The sequence below is a fragment of the Ailuropoda melanoleuca genome, chromosome 12 (genome assembly GCF_002007445.2).
Source record: "Ailuropoda melanoleuca isolate Jingjing chromosome 12, ASM200744v2, whole genome shotgun sequence".
In the NCBI taxonomy this organism is placed as follows: domain Eukaryota; kingdom Metazoa; phylum Chordata; class Mammalia; order Carnivora; family Ursidae; genus Ailuropoda; species Ailuropoda melanoleuca.
Genome location: NC_048229.1, coordinates 69,786,608 through 69,802,717, shown reverse-complemented (window position 1 = coordinate 69,802,717; position 16,110 = coordinate 69,786,608). Strand labels below are relative to the sequence as shown.

Genomic DNA, 16,110 nt, shown 5'->3' with positions numbered 1-16,110 from the left:
GCTAATTCAAAAAGCTTATGGCTGTTCTTAAGGATTTACTTGCCAAACCGCATCCTGGAAAGAATGCACTAATTTATACTCCCAGCAGCAGAGACTCCTTTTAGATCCCACCACGGATTACAAGAGGTCAGAATCCTCTTTTTTAGATACCTGGACTCTGTTGTTATCTGGGCGGGGGAGGGGGTGCGGACTGCTTTACTCATTGAAACATATCCTGTATTTATCCGGACCTGCTATCAAGCCTGGGCCTCTGGATTGAGGCTAAAACAGGGAGGGGGACAGCCAGCTCTGGGCCCAGCCCCTGAGTGTTTCGGCTCTAGGTGTCTCGGCCCCTCCCGGCTCGGCTACTGCTTGGGGAGGCCGCGCGTGTGTCCGCCTGGCATCAAGATGCCTTGCATTTGGCTTAGGTCTGAGGCTGGGGGCTTGGGAAGGGGCTTGGATTCCAAGTCACTTCGCTACGAGGATGCCACCGAGAGCGAGGAGGAGCAAGATTAAGATTCGATTTCCCTCGCAAAGGCCTTTTGTGCTCCCGGGAGGCTTCCTTCTCCGCAAACAGAGCAGGAGGCAACTTTTTTGGCCAATTAGTAGGATGAGAGGGGAGTGCGAGCGCTCTTCGACATCCTCCCGCGGCCCCCGGGCCCACCTGTGCCCGCCCTCACCCGGTTCTCTCGTGCCCGCCCCTGGGAGGCCGCCCCTCCCCCGAGGTGGGGAGGGTAGCTAGAGCCGGGGGCCAACCGGCTCCTTCCTTCCTTCCGTCCCTCCCGCCCCGGCTCCCGCCCGCCGCCTTCGGGACCGCAGCCACGTCTGAAAGCGCCTCATTGTGTGCGCTCTTCTCCCGCCCGCAGCGCGGAGCAGCGGCACCCACAGCGCAGAGCTCGCGCGCAAGGGCGCGGGGACTCAGGGGCGCGGCGCCTGGCCCGGGTGGGGCTCCGGGACAAGGGTGCCCGAGTGTGTGTCTGGCCGTTGCCCCGCGACTGCCCCCACACACATACATCCCGTTCTTAAGACGCCTCTCCTTTTCCAGGACACTCCTGCCCTGTTTCCAGGTTCCCTTCGCCTTAGGTCTCCAGCTGCCTCCAATATCTGGGTCTCTGCTGGTCTGTGCCCATGCCTCTCAGAGCCTTCTCCCCGGTGCCACCGGGTGCCCCTAACTAGCCTGGGGGGCTTACGGAGCACGGCAGCCCCTGCGGACTCTCCCAGTAAAGACGCGGCCGGCTGCGGACTGGAACTTGCAAGAGGAGAAGTCTGAGAGCCTCTGCGGAGCCTTGGGACAGTGGTGTCCGCCTCCCCGCCGCGCCAGCTCGGGCAGCGACGCCAGCTTTGGGGTACGTTGGTTGGTCCTCTCTCGGCACGGAATGCCCCCAGTCAGGAGCATGGATCTTGTAGCCGGGGAGATGGTCTGGGGAGAAGGGCTGAGGGCGGTGGTTGTATCAGAACGCGGAAAGGACTTGGTAGCCCCAGGCGCTGATTAGAAAGTGCCTTCCTGCGGCTTCAACTCGCCCGAGATCACTGCTGGGGATCCCTAAACTCTTGAAACTTGAGATTCCAAAGGGCATATGTTAATCTAGAAAGCTTCCACCACCACCCCCACCCGCCCAAGGAACTGTGGGGGAAAGACAGCTTGGTGTGTGAATTTGGAACCATATACAGCTGAATGGGGGTCTGGCGGCCCCTGTTTCTGCTGCGGGATCTTGGGCAACAGGAAAGACCTCTCTTGGCCCAGCATAGTGCCCGGTACAAGTTAACTCTCTTTTCTCTCCCCATCCCCATCTTGGACCGGAGGCATGAGGGTGGGAAGACTGAGGCCTGAAGAGCAGAAAGGACTCGGCTGCCCTGGGGCTGAGAGTGAGCAAGCTAAGCACCAGAGCGAACGGGAATGGTGTGTGGCTTCTTGCGCGTTGGCTGTGCTAAGGGTTATATGGTTCCACTTAACTCCTCTCCAACCCGTGTGCTAGGAGCTGTGGCAGCGGCCTTTACAAAGGAGCCAGCTGAAGCACCAAGACTTTAGGGGGGCCCTGCTCAAAGGCACACACCTCACTGGTGTAGAGGCAGAATGTGAACCCAGGGTGGCTCCAGAAGCCAGGCTTCTAGGCATTTTTCACTGCTGCTTTGCGTGTCCGTCTTCTGCCCCTGCCTGGGCTTGCCACATTCTGTTGCAAGGGTGCTAGGTCACCTGAACCAGGCCAGGCTGTTCTTGAGTGTTCCTTACAAAGAGGCTTTCGCTTGGATCCATAGACTATAGTTGTAACCCAGGAGTCGGAGGATTTCTGAACAGATACAACTGTACTATGTGACATTGTTCTAAGTGCTTTAACAATATTAACTCATTGAATCTTCACATCAAGTCCAGGCTTGGATTATATTATTTCCCCCATTTTATTTTATTTTTTTTTAAAGCAAGCTCTGGGCCCAACGTGGAGCTTGAACTCATGAGGAGAGATCAAGTGTCACATGCTCAAGGGACGGAGCCAGCCAGTTGAATTTCCCCCATTTTATAGATTAAACAACAACAGGCACAGAGAGATTAAGTAACTTGCCTAAAATCACACAGTAAATGATCAAATGGAGTTTGTTAGCCACTGTGCTACCCCTACTCCCTGTCATGAGACAGAATCCTGCTTCTAGTCTACTAAGGGGAGATAGGGACAGAAATGCAGGAAAAAGAATACGGCACTTGGTGGCATTGTAGCATTGACAATGATTTCTGAATTGTCACCAAATACTCAGTGCGTGTTGAAATTTCCTATTTCCTCAAAGATACCTTCTTGCACTTGGTTTGTTTGAATCAGAATCCAAACAATGTCCACACACTGTGTCTGGCTGTTACATGTTTTGAGTTGTTTTCTTCTAAAACAGCCCCTTCCTTTTTTTTTAATGTCATTAAATTCTAAGAATGATTTGCTTTTCAAATATAATAATCAAAATAAAAGGTAAAAAAAAACACCAGCAAACATTCCAGATTATCCCTGTAATAAGAGGGCTCAGTCAACACTCGGGGGAACACAGGGCATGTGCTAAATGTGGACTTCCTACCCCCATCCCCTGCATGTCTTGCTTCAGAAAAGAGGTGGGAGCCGCCAGACTTCAGGTTTCCCCAGCTGTAAGTTTCTATGATTGGGTCCTGTGCAAAGTGCATTTTGAGGATTCCCCAAAGTTCAGAGCCAGGGAAAGGTATTATGTGTGATCTGCTTATTTGCTTTGAAGTGCCCCCAGGGTAGCTCTGAGCCAGGGAGACTTAAGACTCCTTTCCAGAACAATTTTATTTCATTTCCCAATAGATTCCTGCAGGCCAATCTGTTTCCTTTGGGCTGTGTGACTCCAGCTTCCCTGCCTCTGGCCCATGCCACGAAGCTGCTCATTATGACTGGCAGAGAGATAGCAGATGTGGCCCGGGCCTGGCCCTGAACGTCTCTGCTGCAGCCTGGCCCCGCCCACAGCCACGAGGCTGACGGTGGGCTTGGGGATCTTGACATCTTTCAGTGCATAGGAGGTAATTCTCCAACCAATGCCCCTGCCCTACTCCGGCCAGCTGGTACTCAGGTCAGCTGGGAGATGGGTTTGCAGGCACTTCTCTTCCCGCAGTGAGAGTTGGATCAGGCAAACTCCACCTGTGCCTCCTGTAACCAAATTTATGATGACCAAAGTAGTACAAGTCTATCATAGACTGCCTGGAAAATGCAGCAAAGCACTAACAAGAAAAAAATTACCTGTACCTGGACATAGATAACTACTAATATTCAGGGGCGCCGGGGGGCTCAGTGGGTTAAGCGTCTGCCTTTGGCTCAGGTAATAATCCCAGAGTGCTGGATATAATCCAGAGTCAGGCTCCCTGCTCAGCAGGGAGTCGGCTTCTCCCTCTGCCCCTCCCTCTGCCTGCCACTCCCCCTGCTTGTGCTCTCTCTCTCTCAAATAAATAAGATCTTTTTTTAAAAAAAGATCACTAGGGGCGCCTGGGTGGCACAGCGGTTGAGCGTCTGCCTTCAGCTCAGGGCGTGATCCCGGCGTTATGGGATCGAGCCACATCGGGCTCCTCTGCTATGAGCCTGCTTCTTCCTCTCCCACTCCCCCTGCTTGTGTTCCCTCTCTCGCTGGCTGTCTCTATCATCTTAAAAAAAAAATAAATAAATAAAAATAAATAAATAAAATTAAAAAAAGATCACTAATATTCAGTTTGCATTCTTTGAGATTTCTTCTATATGTTTTTGTGTTTTCTTTTAAAAGATTTTATTTATTTGAGAGAGAGAGGGAGAGTGAGAGAGAGCATGAATGGGGGTGGGGGGCAGAGGGAGAAGGAGAAGCAGACTCCCCACTTACCAGGGAGCCCTATTCGGGGCTCAACCCCAGGACCCTGAGATCATGACCTGAGCCAGAGACAGACGCTTAAGCGTAAGCCACCAGACGCCCTGGGACATGGATTTTAGAGTGGCATTGCTGGATCACATGGTAACCTTATGTTTAACCTTTTGAGGAACTACCACTTTGTATCACCCACAGCAGTGTACAGGGTTCTGATTTCCCCACCTTCTCACTGATACTGGTTATCATCTACCTTTTTGATTTTAACCATCCTAGCCGATGGGATGTGGTCTCTCATTCTAGTTTTGATTGGCATTTCCCTAATGACTAAAATTGTCAAGCATCGTTTCTTGCACTTGGAGGCAATTTGTATGTCTTTGGAAGAATGTCTAGTCAAAGCTTTTGCCCGTTTTTAAGTTGGGTTGTCTTCTGTTATTGAATTATAAGAGCTCTTTATATATCTGGGTCCCTTGCTACATACGATTTGCAAGTATTTTCCCCCACCTGGGGGTGTCCTTTCACGTTCTTGTTGATGCCCTTTGGTATTTGTGTTTTTTTTTTATATTTGTGCATTTTTAACACTACTGTATGTCTTAGTACTTGTGGTTTTTCCAGTGGACACTGTCGTTAAGAGCTCTAAAGTTAGAAGGTTAGGACTTAAATTCTGACTCAGCTGCTGTGTGTGTCCTTGAGGCAAGTTTCTTGATCTTTCTAAATCTTAGTTTCCTTCTCTGTAAAATAGGGAGGAGTGTCAGGTGTGTCACATCATAGAGTTGTCATAAGGATTAAGTCAGAAAATGGGCCGAAAAGTCTTGGCTGGCGTATAGAAAGCCCTTAACAGGTGGTATTTACTGGTATTCCATGTTTCCACCCCACCTTAAACATTCATCTTGCTCCTCCTCTCTTTCCTTTCCTCCCTTGTTTCCCCCCCCCATTGTTTTTTTCTTTTCTCTTTCCCTCTTTTTCAGCCTTCTTCCTAACAGGTGCTCTGGGCTCCATTAGAGCTGGTTTGCCCCCAGGGGTGACCCTTGATGCCAAGAATCCACTGATCCCTCATCTGGAATCTGTTTTCTCTAGTCTTTGGGGTTCCTGGACAGGGATGGCCTCCAGCTGATGCCAAACTGAGAGAAATCTGAGCCATGAATTTGTACCTAGGATTACATTTCACTCCCTTAGATACCCTGCCAGGGCTGGTAGAGGCTGCTGAGTGAGGGGCACGCAGAGCTGGGGTCCAGGGGAGGGTTTCCCAGAGAGCTGGGTTCCTGGGCTCAGGCTCTCCCCCTGCTATGTCCCGCCCTGTAGCTCAGATTTCCCATCTGCCAATCAGATAGAACAATAGCTCCTTCCTGTGTCTTCCCAGGCCAACAAATAATCAGGGGTATTTAGAAGATACTGTCACTTTAAAATGCTCAGCAAGGGGGCGCCTGAGTGGCTCAAGTCATTGGAGCATCAGACTCATGATCACAGCTCAGATCTTGATCTCAGGGTTGTGGGTTTGAGCCCTGTGTTGGGCTCCATTGGGAGCTTCCTTAAAAAAAAAAAAAAAAAGTAAAATGCTTAGCAGGAAGAAATGTGGGCTATGTGGGGAACTCCTCCCTTTGCATCTGGATCAGAGTATCTGACTTCAATTAGGCAAATGTTTATTAATATCACCTACTCGTTCAGTCTTTGGGACATTCCCGGACATGACACTTACTGTCTGTCTTATTCAGTTTACTGTCTGTCTTATTCAGTCAGGAATCATGACTCTTTATTGAAATGTAACATACATACAGAAAAGAGCACAAGTCATAAAAACACAGCTTGATGACACACCCAGGTGTTTAGCCCTGAATCAAGGAACACAGCGTGACCAGCCCCCAAAACTCCGTCCGTGCTCCTGACAGTTCTGCCCTCACCCCACCCCACCAAGGGGACCCACTCTGTAATCAAAACTCTTGGTTGTAAATGGCAGAAACTGAACTCATGCTGGCTTGACGAAAAACAGAGCAGTTTCCCCATCTGGGAAGTCCATGAATGAATTCTTGCCCAGATGGATCCAGATGCTGCCAGCTGCTCACGGGCTCTCAGACTTTCCTCCTCTGTTCAGTTCTCTTGTGTGTTGGCTTTATACCCAGGCAGTTTCCCTCTTCCCCACAGATATACAAAAATTCTGGGATTGGACTTGGGGCAACGCTTGGTCTGGGTATAGTGTATGGAATCTAGAGTTGAGCCAGGCTTGAGACACATGTCTCCCTAAGAACCATGAAGTGGGCGGTCAGCCCCATGCAAACCACACACACTTTGTGTGAGTGACGGTGGTTGCTGAAAGAAAATCTAGAGGCCGTTAGCAGAATAAGGAGGAACAGGTATCGAGTAGACCCAAGCAAACCCTGTCTAGTGCACCTGTGCAGGGCTGAGCCCCTCCCTGGGTGCCTGGGAACAGACACTTGCAAAAAAGCCACAGTCTCCACCCTCAGGTTCCTCACAGGCGAGAAGGGGTGGCAAAGTGTCACTCAGGGTAGAGTGGTACATGCCTTGAGAGAGGCACAGGTGAGGTGTCTTGGGAGGAAGGTGAGATGACTCCTGGGGGGAGGCGGGGCTGGGCACTTAGAGCAGAGCAGAGGGGAACATGGAGTAATGATTCCAGGTGATCTGACACACGGGACGCTGGGGGGGAATTATGGGAAGTGAGGTTGGAAAGCAGAAGTTTGCAGAGTAGGAGAATGACAGGATCAAATATGGTGTAGGCAGCTCTGGTGGCTCTGTGCAATATGAAATGCAGGGAGACCGGCTGGGGGATTTGTCTAGAATCTAGGAAAGAAGAATGCATGCCCGGGCTAGCATGACCCTCCCCTGTCACTGGATAGTTGGGCCACTCACTCGGACCACCATCTGGTCCCTTGGCCACTTCACGGATGTGTCTTTGAGGTTCCTAGCTAGATTGTCAGCTCTGCTAGGATAGGACATTGGACGTTGGACCTCCTGGATCTATCCCCTGCTTTCTTATCTTTTATCTATTTTCCATCTTTTGTCCATCATTGATCTTTTTGTTCTACCTCTCCACTTCAATTTTATCTGTACAATTTTAATCTGTAGGGCAATTTAACTCCGGGGAAAACAAAGGGTTATACAACAAAGGACATGCGCTCCTAGTGCACTGTGTGCTATTTTACAAATGATGTCAATTTTGAATATTGACTTTACCACAAAAAAAAAAAAAAAAACCTTCCAGTGACGTGACACTGGACCACTCTATAAAGTGGTCCTGGGTAGCAGGGTAGGAGGGGAACTTTTTGTTCCCCCTGTGGTCTCTTGTACTTTATTCCCACCTCCCTCCCCCAAAATACAGGATTATCTTTATCACTATCATCAAAGACTTTGTGGAAGTTAGAGGCACAGTTGCCTCTGAGGAGGACCTGGGGGAGGCATAGGGGCAGACGTTACTTCCTTTTGACTCGGTGGCCCTTGCACTCTGGTGTGGGGCTGTATCTGCCAAGTCATGGGCTCTCCTTTCTAATTTTCACAAAGAAAACATATGAGTCCACGATAACCTCATCTGTACCTTCAGAGGTTTGCACCACCTCTATGTATTACCTTTTTCTTTTTTTTTTTTTTTTTTTTTAAGATTTTATTTATTTATTTGACAGAGAGAGAGACAGCTAGCGAGAGAGGGAACACAAGTAGGGGGAGTGGGAGAGGAAGAAGCAGGCTCATAGCAGAGGAGCCTGATGTGGGGGCTCGAACCCATAACGCCGGGATCACGCCCTGAGCCGAAGGCAGACGCTTAACCGCTGTGCCACCCAGGCGCCCCTATGTATTACCTTTTTCTAAAATTAAACATAAATAATAAATATATGCCCTCCAAAGGAATTTTAAAATCAAAAAATTTGTAGGGGAGGGGGCTAGGCCTTCCAAGATGGGGGACTTCATTGGGGAAAGGCTGAGGAGTGAGAGAGACCCACCCCAGAGTTCTATTCTGGGTGTCTGGCACTTGGACTTAAGCCTCTGCCCTAGGGGCGCCTGGGTGGCTCAGTTGGTTGAGTGTCTGACTCTTGATTTCAGCTCAGGTCATGGTCTCAGGGTCGTTGAGCTCGAGCCCTGCGTGGGGCTCTGCACTGAGCGTGGAGTCTACTTAAGATTCTAGGGGCGCCTGGGTGGCTCAGTCGTTAAGCGTCTGCCTTCAGCTCAGGGCGTGATCCCAGCGTTCTGGGATCGAGCCCCACATCAGGCTTCTCTGCTATGAGCCTGCTTCTTCCTCTCCCACTCCCCCTGCTTGTGTTCCCTCTCTCGCTGACTGTCTCTGTCAAATAAATAAAATCTTAAAAAAAAAAAAAAGATTCTTTCTCCCTCTCCCACTCCCTCTGCCCCTCCCCCTCTCCCTGCTTGTGCTCTCTCTCAAGCTTTTGCTTTCTCTCAAATAAATAAATAAATAAATAAATAAATAAAATCTTTATAAATCAGATAGAGGTAATTTCTACCTCCCAGGAATGCTGGAAGGATGCAGTTCGATCATGAAGATACAGTGCTTATCCTGGTGCCTCCCTGACCTGCGGTTGGGTGTCCTGTACCTAAGGCTCCTTACCAGGAAGCTGTCCCGTAGGACCTGGACTTCTCTGGACACTCTGCATGGGGCAGCGTGTGTCAGTCCTCTTCCTAGTTCTCAAGTTCCAATAATAGGATCAGGTATCAGTTCCGTGTTGTGTGAGTCACCTAAGAAAACCTCTGGTTTCCCTGGAGGGCAGGTAACAACACACATTGGTGGCTTATGGTCAAGACCCTCCCTGGCCGGGAAAGGGCTGGCCAGGGCAGCTGTGTTTGGGCTGAACACCAGGGTCTAGTGCTCTGCAGGGATTTCCCAGGAATGGGAGAGGCTAGCTGACTGTAATTGGAAAGTGCCAGAAACTTAGAGATGGAAGTCCTGGGTTGGGGTCCCTCTTTACCTGCTGTCTCTCCAAGCCTTGGGTCCTTCATGTAAAAAAAGGGAAAACATAATGTCCACTGAAGGGGCCATTGAGTTAAATCATAGCATCTAGCACTTGTGGGTCAGGAGGCAGTGCTGGTCACCAGATGACAGAGCTGCTGGGTGTCCTCCACCCACTCTGGCAGCCTCCAGATAAGTGGGATCTGCTCACGATTTACACCTGGTGTCTCCTGGTGGTGACATGGGCAGGGGAGGGGGCTTTGGGGGGAGCAAATGCTGTGGAAGCAAAGAGGAAACTTTCAGGCCCCTCCCTTCCAAAGCAGCTCTTCCTTGAGATCATGGCAAGAGCAACAGGTGCAAGGAGGGGAAAACTCTAGGACCTCAGGGTGCGCGAGCTTGGCTCAGTGTCCCTTTCACTCTGCTGGACAAGTGCGATATTCTTAAGATCCAGTATAGGACCCAGGGTGGGCTCAGGAGATGTTGGGATTCCAGATGTAGGTGACCTCAGGGTGTCTCATCTGGGTGGTGACCTCCCTTGCTTCCTCCTCTCCCACCACAGCACCAGCAGCAGTAGCACAGGGCGGACGTATGGCACTAGCGAGCCCTTCCTCATCTGTGTTGGTAGCAGCTCCTTCATGACAAAGCCCAAGAGGCTAAATGTGACCATCCTCGCTTTACAGGGGAGGAAACTGAGCCTTGGAGAAGTCAAGTCGTTTGCCCCAGGTTTCATAGCTCCTAAGTGGCATCAGAGGGCTCACTGCCGCCCTCTCTTCTCCGACTAGCAGGAGACACCATCAGGTCACACATACTTGGAGAAATGTGCTCAGGGGCTGGGCAGCTCGTTCCCACCTGCAGGGAACTTTCTGTCCGTCTGGGAATGCAAAGCCCTCCCGCTGTGCAGGGCTATCTCCTCCTGTGAGACTCTGACCCGGCCTCGCTCCTGCTTTCTCAGGCCCTGAAAAACCTGCAGGCATCTTCCATGGATTGTGATTAAGGTGGGCAGCTCTCCCAGCAGCCCAGGACTACAGTGAGTAACCTCAGCATGGAAAAGGGCAAGTGGTGGCCGGGAGCCTGACTGCCGTGACCTCTCCCTTTACTGCTTTCTTCTGCACGTTCCCACAGCTCCACAAGGGTACCCTCCCTCTGGGGTTCATGTATCCCGTAGCACTTTACTCTCTGTAGATAGCAACAGTTAGTGTTCTTTGTGACATTTATTCACTTTTAATAATGAAATCTGCATCTGCTTGTTTAAAAGAAGTCAGACAACACAGAAACACACTGTGTGGAAAGGCAAATTATCAGTTATGGGATTTACGACATGCCCTGCCCCCCGGGCTCATTCCATTACTCCAGTACCCCTATGAATCCCCTTTTTACAGATGGGTAAACTGAGTTACAGACAGATTAAGAATTTGGTCCAGGATCACAGGCTAGGAAGTGGCTGAGCCTGGTAAAGGGGTCAAATCACCCATCAAGCTGTTGAGCTAAACAATCTAAACTTGTCTCCCTGAAAGGAATTCTTAAGCAAAAGGTGGGAATTGTGTTTTAAAAATAATATTTCCCTTTCCAGAAAAAAAGAGAGAAAGGGGAGGGGAAGAGGGAGGGAGGAAGTAAGGACGAGCATACATTTCCCACAGCATTCTGCAACTGGCCTCTTGCTCTGCATACACTAGATCTTGGCTGATTCTCAAAGTCGTATTCCCCGGAGAGCACCCCACTGAGACGGCCATAGTCTGGGGAGGCCCCACAGGTCGGGTGGTCGAGTCGGAGGGGCGGGGAGAAGGGGAGGGCTGCTCCCTGCAAGCGCTGGACAGACGTTGGGGTGTGGCATGGCGAGTGGGCCGCGGTCCCTAACGGCTGCCCTCTCCTCCCGCAGGCCCCAGCTGGAGGCATGTGGCTGCCGCGCATCTCCAGCACGGCGGTGACCGTGCTCCTGCTGGCGCAGACTGGCATCCTGCTTTTCCTGGTCTCCTGGCCCAGGCCGCCGTCCCCAGCCGGCGGCAAAGAGCGGGTGCACCTGCTGGTGCTGTCCTCATGGCGCTCGGGCTCGTCCTTCGTGGGCCAGCTCTTCAGCCAGCACCCCGATGTCTTCTACCTGATGGAGCCCGGGTGGCACGTGTGGACCACCCTGTCGCAGGGGAGCGCGCCGGCGCTGCACATGGCCGTGCGCGACGTGGTGCGCTCCGTCTTCCTGTGTGACATGGACGTGTTCGACGCCTACCTGCCGTGGCGCCGCAACCTGTCCGACCTCTTCCAGTACGCGGTGAGCCGCGCGCTGTGCTCGCCGCCCGCCTGCAGCGCCTTCCCGCGCGGCGCTATCAGCAGCGAGGCGGTGTGCAAGCCGCTGTGCGCGCGGCAGCCCTTCCGCCTGGCTCAGGAGGCCTGCCGCTCCTACAGCCACGTGGTACTCAAGGAGGTGCGCTTCTTCAACCTGCAGGTGCTCTACCAGCTGCTGAACGACCCCGCGCTCAACCTGCGCATCGTGCACCTGGTGCGCGACCCGCGAGCCGTGCTGAGGTCGCGCGAGCAGACGGCCAAGGCGCTGGCGCGCGACAACGGCATCGTGCTGGGCACCAATGGCACGTGGGTGGAGGCCGACCCCGGCCTGCGCGTGGTGCGCGAGGTGTGCCGCAGCCACGTGCGCATCGCGGAGGCCGCCACGCAGAAGCCGCCGCCCTTCCTGCGGGGCCGCTACCGCCTGGTGCGTTTTGAGGATCTGGCGCGGGCGCCGCTGCCCGAGATCCGCGCGCTCTACGCCTTTGCGGGCCTGAGCCTCACGCCGCAGCTCGAGGCCTGGATCCACAACATCACGCACGGGTCCGGGCCCGGCGCGCGCCGCGAGGCCTTCAAGACCTCGTCCAGGAACGCGGTCAATGTCTCCCAGGCCTGGCGCCACGCACTGCCCTTCGCCAAGATCCGCCGCGTGCAGGAGCTGTGTGCCGGTGCGCTGCAGCTGCTGGGCTACCGGCCGGTCTTCTCCGAGAGCGAGCAGCGCAACCTCGCCCTGGACCTGGTGCTGCCGCGCGGCCCTAGCAGCTTCAGCTGGGCGTCATCCACTGCTGCGCACCCTTAACCTTAGCGGAGGCCCCCAGTTGTGGCGCTGGGGAGGGAGCCGGGCACACGGGGCGCAGGCCTCTATTGGAGGGGCCAGGAGTTTGGAAGTCGTCCTCTGTAGGATGAATGGACTGAGTCCCTAAAGCGCCATGTTTCTTCTTGCTTCTGAATTTTCTTTTGAGTCCTTCTTAGCAGCTGGGTTCCCGTCAGGCGCACACCTCAAGGAAAGGAAAACTGTGTCCACACTTCCTCTGGGCACAGGGAATAAGCTCCTCACCCGCTTTCTTCCGAAGTCTCCTTTCATTTTGGGCGCATCATCCAGCAGCTGAGAAGGGGGTCCCAGCCCTTCCTGGGAGTAGAGAGGCACTGTGGTGAGCTGGCCCCTGAAGTCTCTACACCCCCACCAACACACACACCCAACTTCATTCCCCACCCCCCATGGCCCACCACCACACTATCAGAGCTGTTGGCGTTTATATTCACTAGTTTCTTTCAGAAAGAAATCAGACAAGATGCCTCTTATCTTGTGGTCTCCTTGTAGCCATTCTGTGCCCCATCTCCTGGGGGCCCACATATCCCCACCCCCTGCACAGTTACCTGGGGTGAACGTTTGATTTGTCCTGACAGTAACATCCTACCCTGAGAAATAGACATAATAATTAATCTTGTAATACTAGAGTTTACAGTCTAAAGTTTGACAAGCAAAATGCAAAGCTGAAGGGACAATGAGGAGGACGGGGGGGGTTGTTTTGCTCTGAGGTTACAGTTGGAAGGAGAGGGTGAATCAGGCTTGCAGAGACCCATCTCCTTCATGAAGGATGGTCAGATTTTCCCATCTGTTTGCACAAGGGAAGAGCAAGCAGTGGTGGCTGGGGCTGCAGCTGCAGGATACAGGAGATGATGAGATATTTGGGCCCAGAGTGCAGAACCTTAGAGAATCTCCTGGATAACCCTGGAGGGAGGCAGTGAGGGGGAAAGGTAGAGTGAGAAAGGAAGAAGGAGGGGAGGAGCAGAGAGATACTGGCCTTGGAGCTGAAGCTTCAGGACACCTCACTTGAGGATTGGTCAAGCTGTAGAAGGTTTAGGCCTCATAAAACCTGAGCCTGCCCCTTCACAGTAGTGTGGGGAAGGTATTTAAATCCCTGAATTTATTGGAGCTCCTGGGCAGCTCAGTAGGTTAAGCACCTGACTTTGGCTCAGGTCATGATCTCAGGGTCCTGGGATCCGAGCCCTGTATTGGGGCTTCCAGCTCAGTGGGGAGTCTGCTTCTCCCTCTGCCCCTCCCCCTGCTCGTGCTCTCTCTCAAATAAATGAATAAAATCTTTAATAAATAGGTAAATAATAAAAAACCCCTGAGTTTATCAATAGGGACTCTGCAACTTAGAAAGGCTCAGGTCACATAGCTTAATATATGGGAAAGACCTCAAACTCACATCTCTGACTTCAGTGCTTAGGGTTCTAAAACTGAACTGGGGATGAAGTAAAGGACCCCACTACAGGCTTGGAAAGCCAGATCATTTCCCCCCAGTAATGACAGGGCTTTTTAGGTGCTAGGGAGCGAGCCACCCTGGCATTTGGCTGCAAACGTCTCAAGGACCAGAATGTTGAAGGGTATGGTATGCAGTGGGCTGGGGCACTGGGGCCCCTGCTGTTGACCCCTTTTCTCCCTGCCTGCCCCTCCCTGTGCTGGCCACTGGGGTTAACAGTAGCCTGCTGGCCTGCCTGGAAGGAGTGCATTGTCGAGTGGAGGAGTCAGCCTAGGGATGGTCCTGGACAATGTGGTATGTTCAGGCAAAGAGGGATAAGCAAGAGGTTCATGGTGCCAGAGGCCAAGAATAGGGAGATACTGATCCCTTGTGGGGTCCAGGAAGGCTGAGCCGGATAGTGGCATCACACAAGTTTCATTTGCCCCTGCTCCAGTCGCAAATTGTATTGATGGCCACGATTAATTGTCTTTGCTCTGTGATTCATCCATTCTGGTTGGACACCTGAGGTCCCAGAAAGGGGATGACAGGCTCCCAGACTTCACGTCCTGTATACAGTGGACTCTGGGCGCGCCTCTGGGTGAGGTTCCTGGCATGTCTAGTTCTAAGCAAGCCTAGGTGTGAACCCAGATCAGGTTTCAGGACATTGACAGGCAGTGCCCAGTTGAGTGCTTCAATGTGTCAGGCCAGTTCAGACCCTGGGGACATACTGGGGGACAGAGCAGTCACAGACCTTGCTCTTGTGGGGAGTGCAGACCCAAAATAAGTAGTCCCACAGATAAACATGCAAATGTAAATGTCGGTTGTGCTCTATGAAGAAACAATCAGAATGGGGAGAGGATGACCTCCTTTAGTATGGGGAGTCAGGAGGACCTCTTTGGAGAGGAAGCATTGATTTGAATACATGAAGGATGAACGGGAGCTCATCAAGACAGGTGAAGAAAAGGAGCCTGGGATCGGTCCCCTTGGAATCAAGTTTCCTCGACAAAATGGAAAACTCACTCCTGGGAATCTAGGCTCATGAGAGAAGCCGCCAAGAAGTGACCACGTTTGTGTGTCTCTAGAAGATTCCTAGAAGTAGAACTGCTGGATCAAAGAGCATGTCTTTAAATGTGAAACTGCCAAATTATCTAAAGACAGAGTAACAACTTACACCCTCCAGAAGGGGGTCAAGAATGCCCTTCCCATCCCTCTCCTACTAACTACCCCCACCCCACCACCATCACCTGTACAGGGTAAATCAGTCTTTGCATTTTTACCCACCTGATGGAATATTATTCTGTGCTAAAAAAGAAATGAGCTATCAAGCCGTGAAAAGACATGGAGGAAACGGAAATGTCTATTACTAAGTGGGGGAAAAAAAGTCAATGTGAAGAAGTTACATCCTGTACAACTCCGACTATAGGACATTCTGGAAAAGGCAAAAACCATAGAGACAGTAAAAAGATAAGTGGTTGCCAGGGGATGGGGAGGGGAGGGTTTTGGGGGCAATGAGAATACTCTCTATGATACCATAATTATGGGGATATGTCATTGACTGTCCAAACCCATAGAATGCACAACACCAAAAGCCAATTCTAAGGTACACTAGGGACTTGGGGTGATACGATGTGTGCATGTAGGTTCAACCTTGGTAACAGATGTACCTCTCTGGTGAGTGATGCTGATAATGGGAGAGGCCATGAATGTGTGAGGGTAGCAGGTGTATGGGACAACTCTGTACCTCTCTCAATTTTGTTATAAACCTAAAACTGCTCTAAAAAGGTGAAGTCTTTTTTAAAAAACTGGAGCAAAAGCATTGGTAGCCTCAGGAGGGTGTGAGAGTCGGCTGATGAAATGAGAGGGTTTGGCCAACCACACAGACCCTGAAACCTCAGACTGGACTTTGAACTTCCCTGGGGTGGCAAGTCCTTCAGCCAATGAAGGGGGTTCTCCCTTGGGGTTAAGACTGGAGAACGTGTTTGGCCCTATAGTTCTGGGCCATTCTGATCCCAGTCTGTAAGTCCTCCCCACTGCCATTCATTTGTTCAACACACATTATGAATTGAGCACTGACCAGTGCAAAAGTAGGGAACAATTACTGAGATGAGGAATGTATGTGCCTAGGGGTGTGAGTTGCAATTTTTAATGTGGTGATCAGGGTAGGTCTTATTGAGAAAGTGACATCTGAGCAAAGTCTTAAAGTGAGGCAGTTAATTAACGAGTAACTACAGGTAGAATGTCCCAGAGGAGGAAAAAGACAATACAAAAATTGTAAGGAGGGAACCCATTTGGTACATTGGAAGCACAGCAAGGGGCTAGTGGGTCTGATGTGGTGGGCCAAAAGAAGAGTGCTAGGAGATGAGAAGGTAAGAAAGGGGGTCAGACCATGTA

At 51.6% G+C, this 16,110-nt stretch overlaps 1 protein-coding gene across 2 annotated transcripts; it reads left to right on the top strand.

Annotated features, from left to right (window-relative positions):
• The first annotated feature begins 750 nt into the window (after positions 1-750).
• On the top strand, positions 751-14,642 carry LOC100477677 (carbohydrate sulfotransferase 6). 2 transcript variants are annotated; one of them, XM_002927712.4, is made up of 3 exons: positions 754-1,325; positions 10,152-10,226; positions 11,076-14,642. In XM_002927712.4, the coding sequence occupies exon 3, from the start codon at positions 11,091-11,093 to the stop codon at positions 12,270-12,272; it is 1,182 nt and encodes a 393-aa protein (XP_002927758.1). In that variant the 5' UTR covers positions 754-1,325; positions 10,152-10,226; positions 11,076-11,090; the 3' UTR covers positions 12,273-14,642. The 2 variants fall into 2 exon arrangements, with proteins under 2 accessions (XP_019664020.1, XP_002927758.1); XM_019808461.2 differs by lacking the exon at positions 10,152-10,226 and having other exon boundaries at positions 751-1,325.
• The last annotated feature ends 1,468 nt before the right edge of the window (positions 14,643-16,110 follow it).